This window comes from Amblyomma americanum, chromosome 3 (genome assembly GCF_052857255.1).
Source record: "Amblyomma americanum isolate KBUSLIRL-KWMA chromosome 3, ASM5285725v1, whole genome shotgun sequence".
Lineage (NCBI taxonomy): Eukaryota > Metazoa > Arthropoda > Arachnida > Ixodida > Ixodidae > Amblyomma > Amblyomma americanum.
In genome coordinates this window covers 153,109,280-153,129,257 of record NC_135499.1, presented here as the reverse complement: position 1 = coordinate 153,129,257, position 19,978 = coordinate 153,109,280, and the positions used below count along the sequence as shown (strand labels likewise).

Sequence of the window (19,978 nt, the reverse complement as noted above, 5' to 3'; positions counted from 1 at the left end):
CACAGCAGTTCATGTGTACTGCAGTTACATGATGTGTATTGTTCAAAAGTGAGTATATAATCTAGACCTAATGTACACAACCCAGATACCCGTCGTCAGCTAGGTAATATGTCCAACATAACATGAGGCACAACACTTTCGGATCTGCAAGGCCCATGAATTAGAAAAAAATAATAATAATAAAGCACATTACGAGCACGTCGAACGACCTAGCTAATCAATGTTTTGAACAGAATTTTAACCATGCAGTGAGAAAATCAAAACAATGACGCCAGCATTCCGATCGGGCAAAACGCAAAAAAAAAAAAAACGCCCGTACGTGCGATGTCGGTGCGCGTTAAAAAAAAATGCCAGGTAGTCGAAATTGATCCAGAGTCCTCCGCTACGACCTACATCAAGCGATCAACGAAATAAAAAGAAAAGAAAATACGTTGCAAGTACAAACAGACCTTGTGCGTTGAAATCCATTCCTCTCTCGACAAACAGAAACAAAAGGCAAGTCTGGCAAGACAACGCGCGCGCGGCAACACCCTGAATGCATGTTTACAAGGCACTGCACATTTTATGCACTGGCGCACTTTTTATATATGCACAAGGAATAAACCAAGCATGTAAACAAAGCGGCAAAGCTCGGAGCGTCGAGAGCTTTTCACTTAAGAGCTGCTTGTCAGCGATATGGCTGGTGCTTTTTTTGGGAGGAGCGGAAAGCTTGGCATTAAGCCAGTCGTTGTGCTGCAAATGGCTCAACAACCAACAGCTGATTCCCGGCACTTGACTCTTGCTTTGGCCTTCACCACGAACATTTAGCACCAAATGCACATTAGCGAAAAGGCACTGCAGAAAGACATAAAACTGCTAAAAGCAAGTGCAAGTGCGATCACACCGATGTGCATAAGCGAAACAATAGTGCATCGGCACTGCTGCAGTGTCAAGAAGACACTCGATACAAACGCAGCATGAGGACTTCATGTAGGATCTTCTTGCATTGCATGATAACATATTGAGAGAGATTGCGCGTGCCGTTTTATCTGTTTATGCCAGCAACGAAACGCTTGTTTAGCTCACCCGATGTCCAGCACGCGAGCAGCCGTGCTACTTCCCAATGTTCCTTGCGTTCTCCGCGAAAGCGCACCCTCTCGCCCGCTTTCCCCTTTCGGATGAAGCGATGTAGCGGATGGGCGAGATTGAGCACTGGCGCTGTTGTGCGCGACGCAGCACCCATGCGTTGTTCTAGGGCTGTATCAAATTTTTAGAAATATTGTGCTGCTTGCTGCAAAAGCCAGAGTAAAACGTGCTGTTTATACAAAACCGTAAAGCCAGTTAGATATCCTGCTTCAGCATCGATTACAGATTCTTAATATTTTGGCGTGTTTGTTGCCTTCCAGATAGTATATTTGCAAAGCTTCATTTTCCTATACAATATTGTATCCCTACCGCTGCTAGAACTGGCAGTGTGATATTGACAGGGCGGCCAGGCGGCTTCCAACCAAGGTCTTGCTTCCAACAAGACGAAACCGAAACCGAAAGCCGGCCCGGCTACTTTCGCCGGTCTGGTCGGTCTGGTTTTGGATGGCTCAGTTCCGTCAGATCCTCTCTTTTGCATGATGGCGGCCAACGTGTCGGACGGAGTTGAAGCAATGAGTTTAGGCGACCACGAAAAGGCACGAACAAACTGAACCGTGACTATACTTCTCACAATTTGTTGGACAATGCGATTGCCTTTGTGTTTCCGCCTAGCGAAGCGCTGTGGTTATCCAGCCTTGGTTCGTACGAGCAGCAGGGTCTGTGAAGTTCTCTACCTGCGTCACACTTAGTTCTCTTAGTTCATTCATTCGGGTAGCAGAGTCCCGCGTTCTTCCTAACACCGTAAACATAGTCAATTTTTATTGGGTGTCAAAGTCGCTACTAATATATTTGCTTGTTTCGAGTGCGAAGGTCTTCTCTTAGTTGATGCAACGTTGTACTGGTTTGCATGTGCATAAGTTCCTTTAGTATGCCTATTGATCGTTGCCTTTGTCTTTCTAGGTTTCTGCCAAAGCGGAATCGAAGGCTCCCGTTACTGAGGTAAGTAACTAGTTAATGAGCTAGTAAGTTCATTCGATTATTAAACTGTGTACTGCACCCGTATGGTCGGCATGCTGGACACTGAGTTTTGCTTCACACTGATGTGTCGGCAAAAAAGCTCCGACTAGTTGTGACGCATTTTTTGACAGCTCAACTTTAAGCAGGTTATTCAACTGAACTGTTTTCAACAGTAAACTTTGTTCCAAGGATTTATGCGCCATAGGGCAGAGATTCTCCTTTCCTGAGCGAGCTTTCTTAAAACATGTTTACATTTTGAAACTACATGTGATGTTGCTAATCTTATCACCTCCGGTTGCTGCCTTGCGCCAAGGAAGTGACAGAAACGCGGGAACAGGCGCATCCGTACGTGCTCCGTAGGCGGTGCTTATAGAGAGACTAGAGAGAGTAACTTTATTGCAACGAAAGAATTCGTCCTGCGTCAGCTTGCTGAAGGAGTGCATGGGGAATCCTTCGTGAATCCCTGATCAGAGGTCACCTGAGTCCAGTTTAAAGAACCTCGGGTTGGCTCATGGAGCATGATCTGTATGATGTCTGCAAAAGGCACTAGCTATAGTTATTTTCGGGCTTGCATTTCATTCTAGCCATTGGAAACTTCCACCCGCACACCTCACACTTGCTCTCTGTATCATTGCATCCCTGAATCTTAATGTGAAAGGTGAAATTACTTTGCTGGCAATAGTGATTCAAACATGTTAGAAACATCGCCAGCTTGCTGAACATCAGCCGTACAATGTCAACATTTCAGAGAGGGAATGCTTCAGTTTGAGCACAAGGTACCCACAGTAATAAGTTTGACAACTGCTGGTTGAGGCCCTTCCACTCAATACAGCCCAAAGTGTCTACTGAACTTTTAATCTTGAGTTGGCAACTCCTGAATTCTGTTTATGGTGTGCTTAAAGTGCCGTATTAATTCTCCGTATCACGAGTCTGTTTTGCTAGCCTTAACAGCAAGGGCAGACGTATGGGCAGTGTAAGGACTGTAGCATTGTCACATTGTGGTGCTGCATTTTTGCATGACCTGTTGACAGCTGAAGCCATGGCCAGCATTCATTGAAGAACGCATCCGCCTCTGGGATGAGCTGAAAGCTCGCTATGATGCTGAGCTGGCAGCCAAGACCAGTGCACCCATTACGGTAACACTTCCTGATGGGAAACAAGTGCCTGCTGAGTCGTGGAAGACAACCCCATACCAGATCGCTGCAGGCATCAGGTACAGTCCGTAAATAACTGTTTGTCATGAGGCATGCCAGCAAGATGAGCTCTTTGAGGGCCACACTTTGACGGCAGTGGTAAACTTCATAAAGCAGATTTGACTTATTCATGCCGTTCTATTTGTATATGTTGTCTGGACGAGATATTAAGCACTTTTCTTTGGTATATGTCAATGAGTAAAAAAAAAATGCATGACTAAAGCAAAAGCTTATTTTACATTTGGTAATGTGATATAGGCACCATGCCTGGACCACTTTTTTTGTTGCTGTAGTCCTTGTTGTCATCTTTCCTCATTTTTGGCACTGTTTGTTTCTTTTTATGAGATATTTTGGGGAATGATTTCTGTATTTAAACATTCAACTGGATCCATTTAGCAGGTATGCCAACATGCTGTTGGGTTAAGCATGATAAATGTTTTCTGTCTTTGGTATAAGAAGGCAAAAGCTGTAAGTCATCAACTTGAGAGCTTACTATACTGTGCTAACATTGTAACGGGTTTTTAGGCACACTTCTTTTATGCTTAATATCCCATAAATGAACTTGTAATGCACTCGCAATGACCTTATGTGTAACTTAGGTACTGTAAGTAGCATACTTTTTGCAAGCTCAATGTTTCGTAAATTCTGGTGAAGTCGCAATATTCAGAAATTTCATGAGTGCTAAATTTCACGAAGAGGTCAGATGCCTCCTGAATGCAGATCTGGAAGGATGCCGCCTAAACGCTCTCCTGTGTCTCCAGCAACCAAGTGTGCGCACGCTAATAAACGTCAGCGAAAGTGTCGTGAAGCAAACAGTTGTGTAGTCTTTAATCAACATCTTCACCATACATCAGTAACACAAGCAACAAAGTGCCCTCCTGAATTTTTTCACAGTGGTTATGTGATTTGCAAAAAATGCAAAAATTATGTCATTTGCAGTGTGTCGAACTGAGAAGTGTAGTTTGTTTACCTTTGAGGCAATATAAATTTTTAAAAAGTGCCCTTTACATGCATCGCTTTGTCTTTTCTTAATCCCCAACTTTTTTGTGGTCTGGAGAACCATCATAGTGTGGGTGCAGAGTACATGCGGCTGGAAGCATGGCCAAAGTAGGCCTGCAAGGAACCAGTGTGGATAGAGTGGTAAACATTACAGGTTCGACTGTAATGCACTGATGATGAATGGATGATTAAACTGATTTTATGAATATATTCATCGGTTGACATCCTGCATTGTGAGACTATAAGCAGCTCGGGCCTCTATAGTGCAGTGATTTTATTGCGTTCTCACTCAATTTAAGACTTGACACATTGTTGGCAATTGCAAAAGTATGGCAGATATTTTTTTTTTTTTTTACAAAATACACTGCCATGAGGGACGGGACATGAACTTGCCCTGTTCTGCTGCTTCTTTCGTACTTACGATTTCTTAAATTGCACTTGAAATAGTTGTTCAGTTGTGAGAGGTATGCTTCAGAAATAATGATTTGCTAAGGCAATGCAAAATTTCGTCAGAAAGTTACTCTTTCAGGCTTCTTTTTGCTGTGCCAATCTCATTGTCTGGTGCTGCTTGGACAGGTCTTCCAAACTAGTTTTGTGTTGTGAGTGATCTGTTGTGTTCAGTCAAGCACTCCTGATGAAGACTGAGCCTTCTTACTTTCTCACTACAGCAAGGGTCTGGCTGACAATGTTGTCATTGCAAAGGTCAACAAGGTCCTCTGGGATTTGGATCGTCCCCTAGAGGAGGACTGCACCCTCGAACTGCTGAAGTTTGAGGATAAGGAGGGTGAGTTACCCTTTTGAAAATATGGCCACTATAAGCACTACCAAATGGTAAAAGTAGAAGGTGAAAAACTAAAACTATGATTCCGTGCAGTCACTGCTATTTCATTCCAACTTTTCTTAAGAAAGTGAAATGATGTTTATGTGATGGTGTTATCACTGTTCTTGGCTACATGAAAAGCTTCCTACAGTTCTGTTTGTCACCTGCATGCATTGGTGAATTAGTGTTTCTTCTGTGGTTGTCTGGGTTAGTTTTTCGCTATGAACTTCATTTAACTAGTTCACAGCGTCATTACTAAGTCCAAAGCTACCCATTGCATGGCTTCTTTGTGGCCTCAATCTCGTGGTTGTGCGTCTGTGCGTCCAAAAGACAGGATTATGATTGAAAATTCGAATCCTAAGACAGCGTGGATTACAATTGAAAATTGCTTCAAGAAGTAATACGAGGCAGTCGACTGATGGGAAAGACTCAAAGCTCATCAATTTTTCAAAACGTCTTTTTTCCCGCCAAGATGGGTCGCGTCGAACTGTGCACCTTGTAAAAGCATACAGAACACCAAGGAGGCCTATTAGCGAGAGCTAAAAGTGTACTGAAGGGTTTGTTTCATAGTTCGGTAGTATTCAGCACATAAATACATTGTACATTGTTTTACGTTTGCCAGCACTTGAAGCGAGTGGGACACATGTGTCCCACTGTCATTTAAAGGGTTAAAAAGTACTGTATTTTTGTATACCGAAAAAAAAACCTGAGAAATAAAAATTCTTGATCTTATACTTTCGCCTGGTGGTTAGCTTCTTGTTAAGGTAAAAAGAAATGCCTTATCAACAGACTACTTTTTTTATCACGGAGAAATTCTGTTTAATGGACCTGAATGTGGACAGAGCTTCACTGCAGACTTTTTTGTATGCGAATTTGTATGCGACTGCAGTAAAAGCTGGTTGATTTGAACTTCAAGGGACTGGAAAAAATGTTCTAATTATCTGAAAGTTGGAATTATCAAATGGCACCGGAAAAACGATAAGAATCACTTGTATCGCAGTAAATTTATCTGGTGAAGACTAGGCAGTGGTCGCCAGCTTTTGTGATGACAACTGCACAACAATGACTGTTTTTTTACATTTCCATCAATATTTTATTGCGTGCACACTGTCGAATGTGTAAAAGCGGAACTGCTCCAAAATAGTACGGGCCTGCCACCCTTCACTGTGTGAGCCGCCGCGGTGGCTGAGTGGTTATGGCGCTCGGCTGCCAGCCCGAAAGACGCGGGTTCGATCCCGGCCGCAGCGGTCGAATTTCGATGGAGGCAAAATTCTAGAGGCCCGTGTACTGTGCGATGTCAGTGCACGTTAAAGAACCCCAGGTGGTCGAAATTTCCGGAGCCCTTCACTACGGCGTCTCTCATAGCCTGAGTTGCTTTGGGACGTTAAACCCCTATAAACCAAACCAAACCCTTCACTGTGTGATGGGGCCACCATGGAGCTATCTTACAAGCTGCACAAGTGGCAGCATTGCTTGTGAAGAGGCTTCACTGTGAAAACTGCAAAGAGCACACGACAAGTACACAGCTTTGGCACACTGGAAGAACCACATGGATAGAAATGAACGAAACACGCAGCAGCGCTGAAGAAGCAAAAAAAAAAAGGGAAAGAAAAAAAATCGGAAACACACCAATCAGTGTCTGAAATGGTGCTCTGGGCTTGGCTATAGCTCGACTGGCTGACTGGTGTGCTGCCGATCGCCGTCGTTGGCACAGGCTGGCACAAAGCTCAGGAAAGCGAAACTAGACAGCCAGACTATGCAGACGCAGACTATGGAGATTGGGTGGTACGGCAGTTTGTCATCGTGCTTTCGATTCAGTTCAATTCAATTCTTTATTCACCAGAAAACTGGACGGTCTCCAGGGCTAAAAGTTGCTGCCTACAACTTGACTGAGGCCCTGGAGCCGTTTACAAATGTTTGTGTCATTGCACACACATTAGAGGTGCTTGAGTGACTCTGCAGCATGCAACTGAGGTTTGAGTGGGGCTTTTTAAAGCAAATCTCTTGCCGTGCCGGTAATACCTGGGCACGGCCTCCCTTCAGTAGCCCGTTTGAATTAACTGCTGCTAGACTCTCCGTCCCGAAATTCGGAGGTGATGGGTTTGGATCTCACCGGCAGCATGGGGTTGTTTTTTCTTCTGCTTTCAAATCAATTATCTTAAAATAATTACCCTATTAATCCACTAATTATATATGGGCATGTTCAGATAAGAACGGTAATCGAGGTCCCATGACCATTTTTTGTTTTCAATTATATTTTTATATGTGATGGGTAAATGTGCCCACACAAAGGAATGAACCTTAGTTTTGCAAGGAACTTTGTAGTTTTCTCGGAAAAAAATCGTATGTCACAAGAGGTGGAGAATGTCGTTTTTGCCACTTCTCAAAGTTGCACGTTTGGAGCATCACTGCATGCACAATAAGTTGTTTTCGCGCATAATTATTTTTTCAGTACTTTATTACAACTTGCACTATACGATTAATATAAAAAACGTTTTCTTGCTGTGTCAATCTTTTGAGTAAAAAATCGCAAATTTCGCTTCCGGAGCTGTGCGGTGCCAAAAAGGCACTTTTCAGGGCAGCCTTAGGGCAAGATGCGTAAAGATCTCCCGGCTGAATCTTTTTCTCTGTATTTTTCAGCTACTTTTAATCACTTCAGGCAAGTTTTGTAGCTCTACACTTGACCTATGTTTTTCAATATGGCCTCAAAATTGGCAGAAGTTCAAAAACGTCAAAAAAGTGACAACTTTGACTTGAATTTAAAAAAAAAACATCATCATCGAATTTTATTAAAATTTGCCCTAATAATACTCAGCATTTCATAATTCTAAGGCTTTAAAAAAGTATTGCATTATATTGTTTTAAAGTATGGAAATAAATACAAAACGGACTTTACGATTTCAATCCCTACGACTGCTCAGTATTCCCTCTTAGAATGCGCAATCGTCAGAAGCTGGTTTTAGTATTGGTATTTTGTAAGTAAATTTTAAACGCTACAGTTGCTGAGTTCATAAGTGTAATTTGTAAGCATTTTTTTCTATTACAATCAAAGGTCTAAAGCTCCTATTCGCTTTCGTACTGTTCTAACGGTGGGACCTAAATTACTGTAAGCATATTCCAACACGTTATTTTGGAGTGACGTGTGTGTAGGAGTAGTTTATGCAAACAATTAATGCACCCGTCGCACTTTCAAGGTGACTTTAACTGCTACCGCCGCTCCAGGGATGAACCGCGCTTTGCAGCCGCTCCTATAGCTATATAACGCCCGGCGCGACCCTGAAATTCACAGCATCATGTGTGCCGCCGCCGCACCGAGGCTTTAGCCGTCGCTATCATCTTTTCATCGCAACGCACCGAACGCCTAGCAGTTATGCCTCAGCCTTCGACCTTGAACCGAGATAACCCTTGTGAGCGGATGTTGTTCGGATCTCGAATTTTGTGTGTCGTTTTCCAGGCCTGGTAGACCCGGTGGGGTCGTTTTCTGTACTCACGTGTTTTCTCTGCGCTGGAGCGCTCCCTCGACAAGCATACTTGGTATATCAGTCTCAGCTCGTACGCCAGACCGAAAGAACATCAGTGTCGACGGTGGGCAGCCTGTGTTAAAAATCCATTCATCTGTCCATCTCCTCTTTTTGGAAAAGCAGCTCTGGGCCCTGCATCCGTCACCTGCTCTTCTGTCTCGCGATAATCTCCGGAAGCGGTGAGCTTTTGCATTCATGAAGAGATTTCCGCGGCGAACGTTTTGTGCCGACTACTCAGAAAGGCACAAACAGAGAATTGAAAAAGGACGTAATTTTCGCAGTGTAAAGACACTCAATGTCGCTGCTCTCAAAAAAGTCCTACTTCCCGAAGAAGCTCTCCGAGTACGAGAAAGTGACTTCATCTGTCAGAATTGTTACCGTCGGTTCAAGGAAGACATAGATAATATGCAGGCAGAGTCAACCGAAACATTAGAAGAATTCCGCCCTGGGGAAGAGATCGTAGAAAATTTAAATTCAAGTCTCAGCCTTACCTCCGAAATCTCGCCCCTAAAGCCACCGAGCACTCTAAAAAAACGCCTCAGACTTTCCTATGCAAAGCGAAAGCAGGAAGAGGTGGCAAGAGCTATGGTGACGAAAATACGATCGGGGATACAGGCAGCATATAATGTCCCAGAGACTTCGCGTTCGTCAGAAGAAAAGTGTGCGCAATGCAGCAGTTGGGAGGACAACCTACATGCTGCCTACAATAGGTGCACGTCCTTTCAAGAGCGTTGCCAGCTGCTGACACTGCTACCACGCAACCTAACCGTGAAATATGTGCAGGAAGTTATTTCAGAGGCAACGAGGTACGTTATCCAAAAATCGAAGAAGATGGTGGATGAGGAAGGCGTATGGTCAACACAGGAGAGATATACAAGATGTAAACTACAACAGGAAGACATTACCACCGTTTTAGAATATTACACCATGGATGAACTCGATTGCTCTAGACAGACTCCGAACAAAAAGGATGTTGTGAGAATCGAGAAGGAAGGAGAGAAAGAATGGATACCTAAACGCTTCATGACGCGGTCCTTGCGAGAAGCATTCCGCCTCTACAAGCAAGCTCACCCTGCCTCCCAGGTTGGCCTCACAAAATTCATATCCTTGCGTCCTAAGTGGGTGAAATGCTCGCCACAGTGGCAAGTGTGTGTTTGTGTGTGCTGTGCAAACTTTCAGTTGTGCCTCGTGGGACTGCAGAACGCGTCCGGAAGGTCGCTTTCTCCCGAAGATATGCAGAGCCTCTGCGTATGCCAGGAACCTACTGCGTCGTGTTTCCTTAGGAATTGTGAGCACTGTCCACAAGATGGCATTTTCACTTCGGAAAATTTTGAAATGAGCAGCGAGGACGAGGTGTTGATTGCTTCATGGGAATACGGTGAGCTCGTTAAAAAGACTCTGACCGCTTCATCATTTATGAGAGAATGTCTAAGAATGACCATGAAATGGATTCCCCACAACTATATTAGATCTGTGCAAGCAAGAGCAATACATGAAGAAAAACACAGCTGCAAGAGAGGTGCAATTGTTTTGCATTTTGATTTCGCCGAAAACTGGACAGTTGTGCTTCCAGACGCAGTACAAGCTTACCATTGGCAGAAAAAGCAGGTGACCGTGTTTACCTGCGTTGTCACGTCAAGAAAATCGACTCGGAACTACGCCGTAATTTCCGACGATATGTCTCATGATTCAGCTCATGCATGCTTGGCTCTGTCAAAAATCAAAGCACACATCGAAGACAACGCGCCAATCTACACCAAGATAACATATGTGAGTGACGGGGCTCCCGCTCACTTCAAGAATAAATATCAGTTTCATGAGCTACAACGCAGTGAATGTCGAGAGATGAAATGGATGTTTTCGGCCACTGGACACGGCAAAAATGCTTGCGACGGCGTTGGTGGGCTTGTCAAACATCGAGCATCACACCACAACTTGCGGAAGCCTGCAAGTGAGTCCATACAAACAGCCAGCGGCTTCGTAGACACAATTAAAGGAACGCTAAAGAACATCACCATTCTGGAGCTCCCACAGAGGGAGCTTGCAGACTTTCGCGAAACGAAGAAGGAAGAATGGAAAATGGCAAAGAAAGTGCCTGGAGTTCAGACGCTCCATATGTGGAAGTACGTTCAAACAAATGAAGGCAGTGCATCCTACGTGGCCTCCACCGCTGCTTCGGAATGGAAGAGACTGTGATCTGGTTTGTGCTTCGTGCTGGACAATATACTGTGCGCATACCGACTTCAACTGCTGTCGTTAATTTCTTGTTACGATTTTCTGAATTGCAATCTGCATATAAAGCGGCATCCCATTTGTAAATTGCGTTCCTATTAAAACTCCTCCTGATTAAAAATCTCGCAGATAAATTGTTCCTCTCAGAAGACGACGTTCTGTCTCCTGACATTGCCCTGTAGAACCTTTGAACACAGAGGTAAACAGATGCAGGTACGGAAACGTCGGCTTCAGAAATACATTAATATAAATTTTTATATATAAAATTTTTTCTAGGAACCCACAAATTATCTAATATTTTTAAAAAATCGATTACATACCAATGTACCTTACGATGATAAATTAGAGAATACAAAAAAAAAACGTTTGACCGCCAGCAGTCAGTTCATTAGGTGAAATAACGAATTTATTCCCATTTTGACGCATTAAGAACGCCGCTAACAAGCGAGTAGAAGCTGTACAAACATTCAGGATGGTTCGCATATTGTGGTAATTGAAATGTAACCACGTTCAGTGAGTGCTAAATCAAATTTCTGACAGTTACTATTTCTTAGAGGCAGTAATACGCAATTCTAGGTAACAAAAACATGAACTCAGTTTTGCATTTATTTTTATACTTTAAAACAAAATAATGCAACACTTTTTTGGTGTTTTAAAATTATCGAGTATTGAGTATTATTAGGGCATTTTTTAATAAAATTCGATGATGATGTTTTTTTTTAAATTCAAGTCAAAGTTGTCACTTTTTTGAAGTTTTTGAACTTCTGCCAATTTTGAGGCCATATTGAAAAATATAGGTCAAGTGTACAGCTACAAAACTTGCCTGAAGTGATTAAAAGTAGCTGAAAAATACAGAGAAAAAGATTCAGTCGGGAGATCTTTACGCATCTTGCCCTAAGGCTGCCCTGAAAAGTGCCTTTTTGGCACCGCACAGCTCCGGAAGCGAAGTTTGCGATTTTTTACTCAGAAGGCTGACACAGCAAGAAAACGTTTTTTATATTAATCGTATAGTGCAAGTTGTAATAAAGTGCTGAAAAAATACTTATGCGCGAAAACAACTTATTGTGCATGCAGTGATGCTCCAAACTTGCAACTTTGCGAAGTGGCAAAAACGACATACTCCACCTCTTGTGACATACAATTTTTTTCCGAGAAAACCATGAAGTTCCTTGCAAAACTAAGGTTCATTCCTTTGTGTGGACACATTTACCCATCACATATAAAAATTTAATTGAAAACAAAAAATGGTCATGGGACCTCGATTACCGTTCTTATCTGAACATGCCCATATATATATATATATATATATATATATATATATATATATATATATATATATATATATATATATATATATATATATATAATCTCTATGTTCCGTGGTTACAGTGACTGTTGGCCTCCGTCGTGTATGTCTTAACGAGCCCCTCTTTTTCTTCCCTTGTCTGCTTAGCAGCTATGAGGGCCTCGATTCTGGCAGTCTTGATGCCGTGGGTAGCATAAAAGGGCTATTGCACAGCTTCCGCCCTCACCACTCGATCACATTTCATGTAGCACTCGCGGTAATACAGGATGTACTCCATCCGCTGCTGTGGACGAGGGTGGTGCTGGTGAACACTGTCAAGGTTCGGTTACACGCAAAACATAAATACCCCTGAAAGCAGAATGTTGAACAGCCATCGCCATAGCTCAGTTGGTAGAGCACCGGATGGGAAATGGAGGTCATGGGTTTGGATCCCACCGGTGGCATGTGGTTGTTTTTTCTTTTGCTTTCTAATCAATTATATTTAAATAATTACCCTATTAATCTGCAAATTATTTTAGTAAAACCACTCCTTGGTTTCGGTGACTTCTGGCTTCTGTCTTTTATGCTCATTGTTATGTAAATCACATGAAATTCAGTTACCTGTTTATCCACTCCTGGCAAGTGTTTTGTGATTCATCCATCTTCTGCACATTGGAAAATTGAAATTGAAAATTTATTTGTGGTCACTATAAAGTAAACCATTTTTAAAATATTTCAGGCAATATTTATAGACTTTATAGCTGAACAGCATGCCAGGTAGTTTTAGCCTGCAGCGCTGTTTAAAAATTCATTCAGACTGTGAATCCTTTAATACATCGCAACTATACATTCTTGGTGGTTTTGCCTGCTTTTGATGGTGCAGCGTTCACCCATTTGACCACTGTGGTGCTGGTGCAGGGGAGCAGGTGTTCTGGCACTCCAGTGCCCATGTCCTTGGCGAGGCTCTGGAACGGCTCTACGGAGGCTGCCTGTGCTATGGACCGCCTATCGAGGGAGGCTTCTACTATGACATGCACGTAGACCAAGGTGGCGTCTCGGCTGTCGACCATCCATCAATCGAGGGTCTCATGCGTAACATCGTCAAGGAGCGGCAGCCTTTTGAGCGACTAGAGCTGCCCAAGGAAGACCTGTTGCGCATGTTCCAGGTAAATCGGCACGTGGCATCTCAGATATTTTGGCAAAGTGTGAACTTTCAGCAATGCACACCTTAGATTGCCTGCGATAGGTGTGCCCATTACTGGGCTTGTGCTTGCACTCGTTGCAGCCAAGGTGGCCCCACAACCATCACTAAAGTCGTGAACAATATGAGAGAGTGCAAAATTTTAGCCTTCATTTATCAATTACTCCATAATTATGGGTGGCAAGCACAGTTTATTCTGTTTTTTAACTAGTTTTTCTCTTGTCATATACAGTCGCAGACTGATTTTTCGAACACTCGTGGGACCGCGAGAACGTCTGAAAAATCACAGTTCGCAAAATTAAAAGCACCACATGTTCTGGTCCGCCACTATAAATTATAAGAATCTTGACGTTTCTGCCTTGTTTGATATAGATAAACATTAAAAAAGTGATTTTGTTTGCTGTAATTGTGATAGGTCAGCGGAGTAATACAGAATGGCATGGACATGGCCCATTGTTAACTATTTCTTTTTTCTTTAAGCTATTTTATACAGCAATAGTAGTAGTTTTGTCCACATTTTGAAGCTTCACTTAAGTCAAAATCTTGCCTTGTGTTGTGTGCACAAGACGATGGATGGTGACAGTCTTCATGAACACTGTGTTATATAGCTGTAGTGCCATTGGTCCACTGAGGACGAAGGCATGGGCTGGGACTGTCCGGGCCTGAAAGGAACTGTGCTTAGCCTGCCATACGGAGAGGTGAAGATGGTGATAAAGATAGGAAGAAAGTGACAGATAGCCGAAGCAGGTGCTCCATAGGCTTTGGCTTTCGTAATTAGGCCTAGAGAATGCAACCACGGAACCGGTGATACATTATTGTATGCACTCTGTGGTGCCTTGCATATAATGGAAGTTATTTTGCTTGGGATGAAAACGCCTCTTTTGGTGGTTTCCAATAAAAAAGTCGGGGCTCCAGTACGTTTTGTCGTAGGTACAAGCTCCTTGCTTTGAAGAGCACCGCCATTTTCCACTTGCTATATTTGGAAGCCGTATTCCTCTCATGCGCTTTGTTGATGCCTCTTCACATATTCGGGACAAAAAACTCGGCAAAAATGAGTTCCACAAACTGTGACTACTATTCAAGTTTGTGCAGTGGGCGACGCCCAAGAACGGCACGAGCTCGCAACAGAGGCATGTGCAACCACAGGGAATAGCAGTGCGCCATTTAAAAGCCTCCTTTGTAGTTTCAAGTTTGCTTTATTCTAGCAGGATTTCCCATGAAATGTGGAGTAACGAGGTTCCACTGTGGCGGGTTTAGCTGTTGGCAGCGGTGCTGCGACGAGTGCTACTGAGGTCAGAAAAATTGAACAATTGATTGCGTCCGAAATTACATTCGCTCTGATACATTGGTTCTATTAGGCTTGTCGCGGTGCCACAAAGAAGTCTGAATGGTCAAGCATCTCTGAAAAATCGGATCCAAATTTTCGCTCGGTGAATTTAATATCTAAAAGTATTTTTCAAATTTAGTGGAGAAATAACCAGAAAATTTGCATTTTTGTGCAGGAAATTTGCTTCTTCTCATATAAGACTACTTGTTAGGAATGTCTTAGAGAGGCACAGCTTTCCTGGCTTGGCTTTCAGTATCTTTAGTAGCCCCTATCAGCTCTAAGCTGTGAATGCTTCTTTGACAGGCTTCCATGTCTTGTGGGAAAATCTTGGTAATGAGTGCAACATAATTCCATTAAAATTTTGTTGGTATTTCGGAGGTATTCCAAAGCAGCTATTATGCAAAGCATCTTTTTTTTTGCTTGATCATGCTTTCTTTCACATTTAAAGCATAAGCCAACTGTGTTAACCAGTGCTATACACCTGACACGGACATAAATAAAGATGTGTACAGTCCAGCAGGACCTTTGTCTATTGGGCCATCATGCATGGCACTTTGGCCACCCAGGTTTATCACTACAGACATTTTATATTAGGCAGAAAATTTGTTTAAAATGAGCTGACAGTTGTAAGCACTGATCTCCACTAGGTGGCTGGATGCCGCATTCCCGCTTTCCGAAGCGGGCGCCAGTGAAGCCACCGGAAGTTGGAAGGCATTGTCCCAGAAGCCCAGTGTCTGCTTCTTTCAGTATAAAAAGTCGCTTTTTTTGCCCTTTGTTGTCAGTTTTTTTGCATTTTTCTCGTGCAGTGTTTGCTGTTATATCACAGGAATAAGCGTGCTGAACGCGAGAAATGTGAGCATTGTTTGGAGAACCCTGCAATTTAAGAGAAACCAAAGGGAACAGGCATGCAGGTCTCACCCTCCACGTCAGTGGGGTATATGCATAAATCACTACTTTCTTATCTGATTCTTGTCTTCGCACGTAAAGGAGCAGAATTAGAATGACGATGAGGCTAAGGTCTCCTTAAAACTGAATTTTCATGTAGCAAAGAAAAGGCAGATGACGGTGCGGAAATCGTGACAATCGATTGTCCTTTGAAAAACCGCTCATTATGTACAGCTGCTGCAGTTTCAGTTTCGAGTTGCAGGTGGCCAATGTCTCGTCTCATCAGTGGTGCGTGATGTTTATCACTTTGCACACGTGCTTTTAACCAAACTCCACACACAGCCACGTTTCAGCTGCACAGCACGAGAGAAATGACTAACGAGAAAGATGAATGCTGCAGCGTGCCTGACAGGCGCTGTTAGAAGTCAAATGTATTAAGCATCGTGAATAAATGCTCATTCAGGCATAATTTGGTACAGTACGAAACAGTCCTACTTGATACAGTCCGCCAAAAAAGCAGTACCATACCTTTTTGAGGCGGTAATGTGAACTAGCAGAACACCGTTGGCAGCTGACCAGATGGTAGCTTCACCCTCACTTCGGTTCAGTCGAAACATAATTCGGTAAAATGGCCACTGCAAAGTTGGCTGCCTGGTTAAGGTTTCCGCCTATTCTTAAATTTATCTCCCATTGATGGTATAACTTGGGCTTAGAGTGCGGGAACATGCATCATAATGAAGAGCAGAGTTGGCGACGCTAGCGCAACAGGATGACACAGAGCTGAGCAGACGATGCTCCGTACGTTCTGTGTGTGCGAGCGTCCTGTCGTTTGCTAGTGTTGTCCCATTGCAATGCAATGGACCCTTATTTTTAAGATGTCTTTTCCAAGGACTTTGCTGTTGCTGATATCCTCATGCAGTTGACTGCACAAAAGGTAGGCATTGTCATGGAAATAAACTAGAATGGCGAAAAGACGAAATGCCAAGGGGAAAACGAAAACTGAAACTGAAAAACCGTGCTGAGGTCCGATTTCATGTACTGCCAAAGGCTGACTTCTTGGTCGAGGCCGCTTACTTCCGGTGGCTTCACTTTCAAGCGCCCGATGCGCCATCCAGCCCCCTAGTGGAGATCAGTGGTTGTAAGTGCTTGCATATGCAGTGCTTGCTTCCTTGATCACTCCTAATACGAGGAGATTGCACCTCTTTTAATTTGGGTCACCTTGAGAGTATTGTGTGATAAAGATGCGATGCGACTTGCATTTGAGGCCATATTGTGATTGCTGGGAAGTATTCATGGGCTGTGATATTCTTTTTCCCTTACAAGGTTTGTCCAAGCAAGTATGAAGTAACAAGTTAACATATAGAGAATCATGCATTAAAACTTTTCTTCTCTACTTGCAGTACAACCCATTCAAGGTGCGCATACTGCAAGAGAAGGTGCAGACACCCACTACCACAGTGTACAGGTGTGGCCCACTGATTGATCTTTGCCGAGGTCCTCACGTGCGTCACACAGGCAAAGTCAAGGCTCTTCACGTCACCAAGGTAAGATGCCCACGGCGCTGGCAATACACAGCTGCGTTCCTGTCTTATGTGTGCATTTTTTTTGCTCATTATTGAGAATTGATTTTTTATTTTATGAATTGCTTTGTTTTCTGGTAGGAAATTTACTCAGTCTCACACCTGCTACTGCCTGCTGACTGGTATGGCAGCATGTGAATACTTTTTTTTGTTCTTGTTGCAGTGCTTGCATTGCATGGCAAGAATGGTGGGAAAAGCGAATGATTATTCTACAGAGGTTCCTGATATGAACACTTTCCGACTTAGGCCATTGTTTAGCGAGTGTTGGTATAAGCTGTTTGCCATGGTAACTAGTTACTGTGCATGTGTGTGTATTGTTTGAGACTTCTCCAAAGCATATGTGGCAGTTTGGCACTGAATTTCAGTGCCACGCTCTTCAAATTTTCGTTTAATTCTGGTTGTAGCGACACCAATGAGCATAGTGATAATGTTGTTTTGGCAGGTAGCGACATTGGTTGCACATTTGTCCTCGGTAACTTTTATGCATCACCTTGAAGCTGCATCCTGGCCTGGGGCAGCAGAAATGACACCATTAAAATCTCTTGAATGTCTTCTGTATGTGTTTACTTTGTGCATAAATTGAAAGAGTATTCTTTCCATTGTACCTGTCACAGAATTCGTCAGCCTACTGGGAAGGAAAGGCAGATGCGGAGGTCCTACAGCGGGTGTATGGCATATCTTTCCCGGACACCAAACAGCTCAAGGAGTGGCAGCGTTTCCAGGAGGAAGCTGCCAAGAGGGACCATCGCAAGCTTGGACGGGTTCGTGCACTCTTTGTTTTGCCCAACCACTCCTCTTTTGTGTCCAGTCTTCTTCCTGTCTTACTCCTTTTTCTTTTTACTAGTTAGTAAAGTATTCTTAGGCAAGCTCTGAATTGTCTGGGTGAAGCAACTCAGGATTGTGGCTGGGTGATGCATAATTCTGGAGCCACATGGCAGCATTGGCTTACTTGTGTTCAGGCGGAGCTGTTGCTGGGAGTATTCCACAGAGGGTCCGTCCATAAAGGATTATTACTAGATCTAGGCTTACTGGCTTAGCGCATTAATCAGCGTAAGCTGGTTGGCATTAGTAGCCGAGAGGTCTGGAGTAGCAGACCCATTTTGACGTCTCGCAGGCTTCTACCCGGTTGGGCATCTCACTGGCCCGTTTTTGCATCTAATGGTCATGGGCGTACTTGGCCTTCTTCCGCTTGCAGTCTTCGATTCGATCACTTTCCCAGTACACTTAACAGGCTCCAGGGCCCGCTTGCACAAAGCTAATAGTCTAATTCCCAGTGCTGTCTTATCTGCAGTCTAAGCCCTCCTATGGTTTTGAGGAAAGGAAAGGTTCATAACTGGCTCACTGGGTCAGTGGGCACACCAACCAGGTCCACCTACAAATGGAGGCAGTTATGGGCCTTTTCTTTTCTCAAAGCCAGTGGAGGTTTAGACTGATTTAGACTCCCTTGGTTGTGAGGAAAGGAAAGACGCATAACCGGATCCCTTGGTCAGTGGACACCTCATTTGCACTGGCAGTGGTATCCTCCTACAAAAATGCATTATGCAGTTGTACCCTATATGTAAATTGCTTCTGCTAAATGGCTTGTACAAAGCTATTACAGCCTTCATTGTAAAATTCTTCAGTGCCATTGGGTTTTGAGCATCAGAGCATGCAGGCAGGAAAATCGTGCCCCCTGATGAAGCCTGATTGTGTTACAGAGGACATTTCAGCAAAGTTGAACCTGTTGCCATGCTGATGGCATCTGGTAGCTGTAAAGACAGCTGACACCACGCACTTAAATCTTAGAGTGCACTCAGTGGTTAACTTTGTTTTCACTCACAAAGCAAAACTTTGTATGTGTTCCACACTGTGTACCGTATTTACACGATTGTAAGTCGACCCCCCCCTCCCCCCACATCACATTTCTGAAAAAGAAAAAAAAGGTCATTTACACTTTGCCTTTAATAATAGAACGCGATAGAACTATCCTGTGGCCTCCGCTTATTACCAACCGCCATCGGCTGCCGCGCGCGGGCGCGCCCTTGGGCACATTCCAAAGCGAAAATATATTAGTCACTGGACTACTCGTCCACACTTGCGCCATTGTCCTCACTAGCACTGCCATCGTAATCGCTGCTGCGGTCCCACAGCTCGTTGTTCTAACATCGTCGTGCAGCGAAATCCCGCACTTCGCTAACAGCCACATTACGTTTCTTCGGCGTAAAGACTGACTGCAATCTTGAATGTAGCCGTGAACGAGTACTGGTCGCTTACCAGACCTGGAGCACAAATGACGAAGCACTACATTAAAAACTTGTGAAACGCAGCTGGTGGTAGTCGAATGTGTCAGAGCCAAAGAGAAACTGCGCGTGAGCGACGTCGGCTCTTTCGTCTGCTACCAACACCCCCCGGCGCCGCTGCAGTTCCGAGTGGGAGTGCCGCTGCGATTGGAACAGCGGCCCTTCCCTCGACTATCGACGCTACCTTGAGCGCCGAGTTCGCGATTGAAAGTAAACAAAAAAAAGCCTGGACGACGCCTATTAAGAGTAGAACGCGAATGCGTTGTTAGGCCACCGCCTAAATCTAAGGCCACGTGCGGAGAGTGGGCTGGTGCTGGTTTGCTGCTTATCGACAGCCACCATCGGCAGCCTCGCGTGGGGTGGGGATGCCGATTCTGCGCGTTGACATAGAAGCTGCTCAAGGCCAGCACCAAGAGCGATGCAATGGAGGCGCACAGCAAAAATGCAACCATGCTATAACGTGCCTTGCCTTTTTTATATGGTGCGATGCTTTGGTTTCGATTTTAAGTCGACCCCCTCCCCCCCACTTCGGATTTTCGAATTTTGAAAAATAAGTCAACTTACAATCGTGTAA

The 19,978-nt window shown here is 43.9% G+C and overlaps 2 protein-coding genes across 3 annotated transcripts in view; one reads left to right on the top strand and one right to left on the bottom strand.

The window, feature by feature from the left end:
• The window catches only part of LOC144124188 (cytosolic carboxypeptidase 1-like), a 42,342-nt gene extending 41,746 nt beyond the window's left edge, over nt 1-596 (bottom strand). Inside the window, exon 1 of the mRNA XM_077656839.1 lies at nt 450-596. Coding sequence (XP_077512965.1) covers nt 450-541 — 92 coding nt within the window. The 5' untranslated portion in view covers nt 542-596. The remainder of the gene's footprint in view (nt 1-449) is intronic.
• A 947-nt stretch (nt 597-1,543) lies between these two features.
• Nucleotides 1,544-19,978, top strand: part of ThrRS (threonine--tRNA ligase) — a 39,990-nt gene continuing 21,555 nt past the window's right edge. Inside the window, exons 1-7 of one of the 2 annotated variants that reach the window (XM_077658421.1) lie at nt 1,544-1,661; nt 2,026-2,064; nt 3,114-3,295; nt 4,943-5,058; nt 13,051-13,298; nt 16,946-17,089; nt 17,740-17,886. In XM_077658421.1, coding sequence (XP_077514547.1) covers nt 1,602-1,661; nt 2,026-2,064; nt 3,114-3,295; nt 4,943-5,058; nt 13,051-13,298; nt 16,946-17,089; nt 17,740-17,886 — 936 coding nt within the window. In that variant the 5' untranslated portion in view covers nt 1,544-1,601. Of the gene's footprint in view, nt 1,782-2,025; nt 2,065-3,113; nt 3,296-4,942; nt 5,059-13,050; nt 13,299-16,945; nt 17,090-17,739; nt 17,887-19,978 lie in introns of both variants that reach the window. The other variant, XM_077658420.1, reaches the window with a different exon arrangement.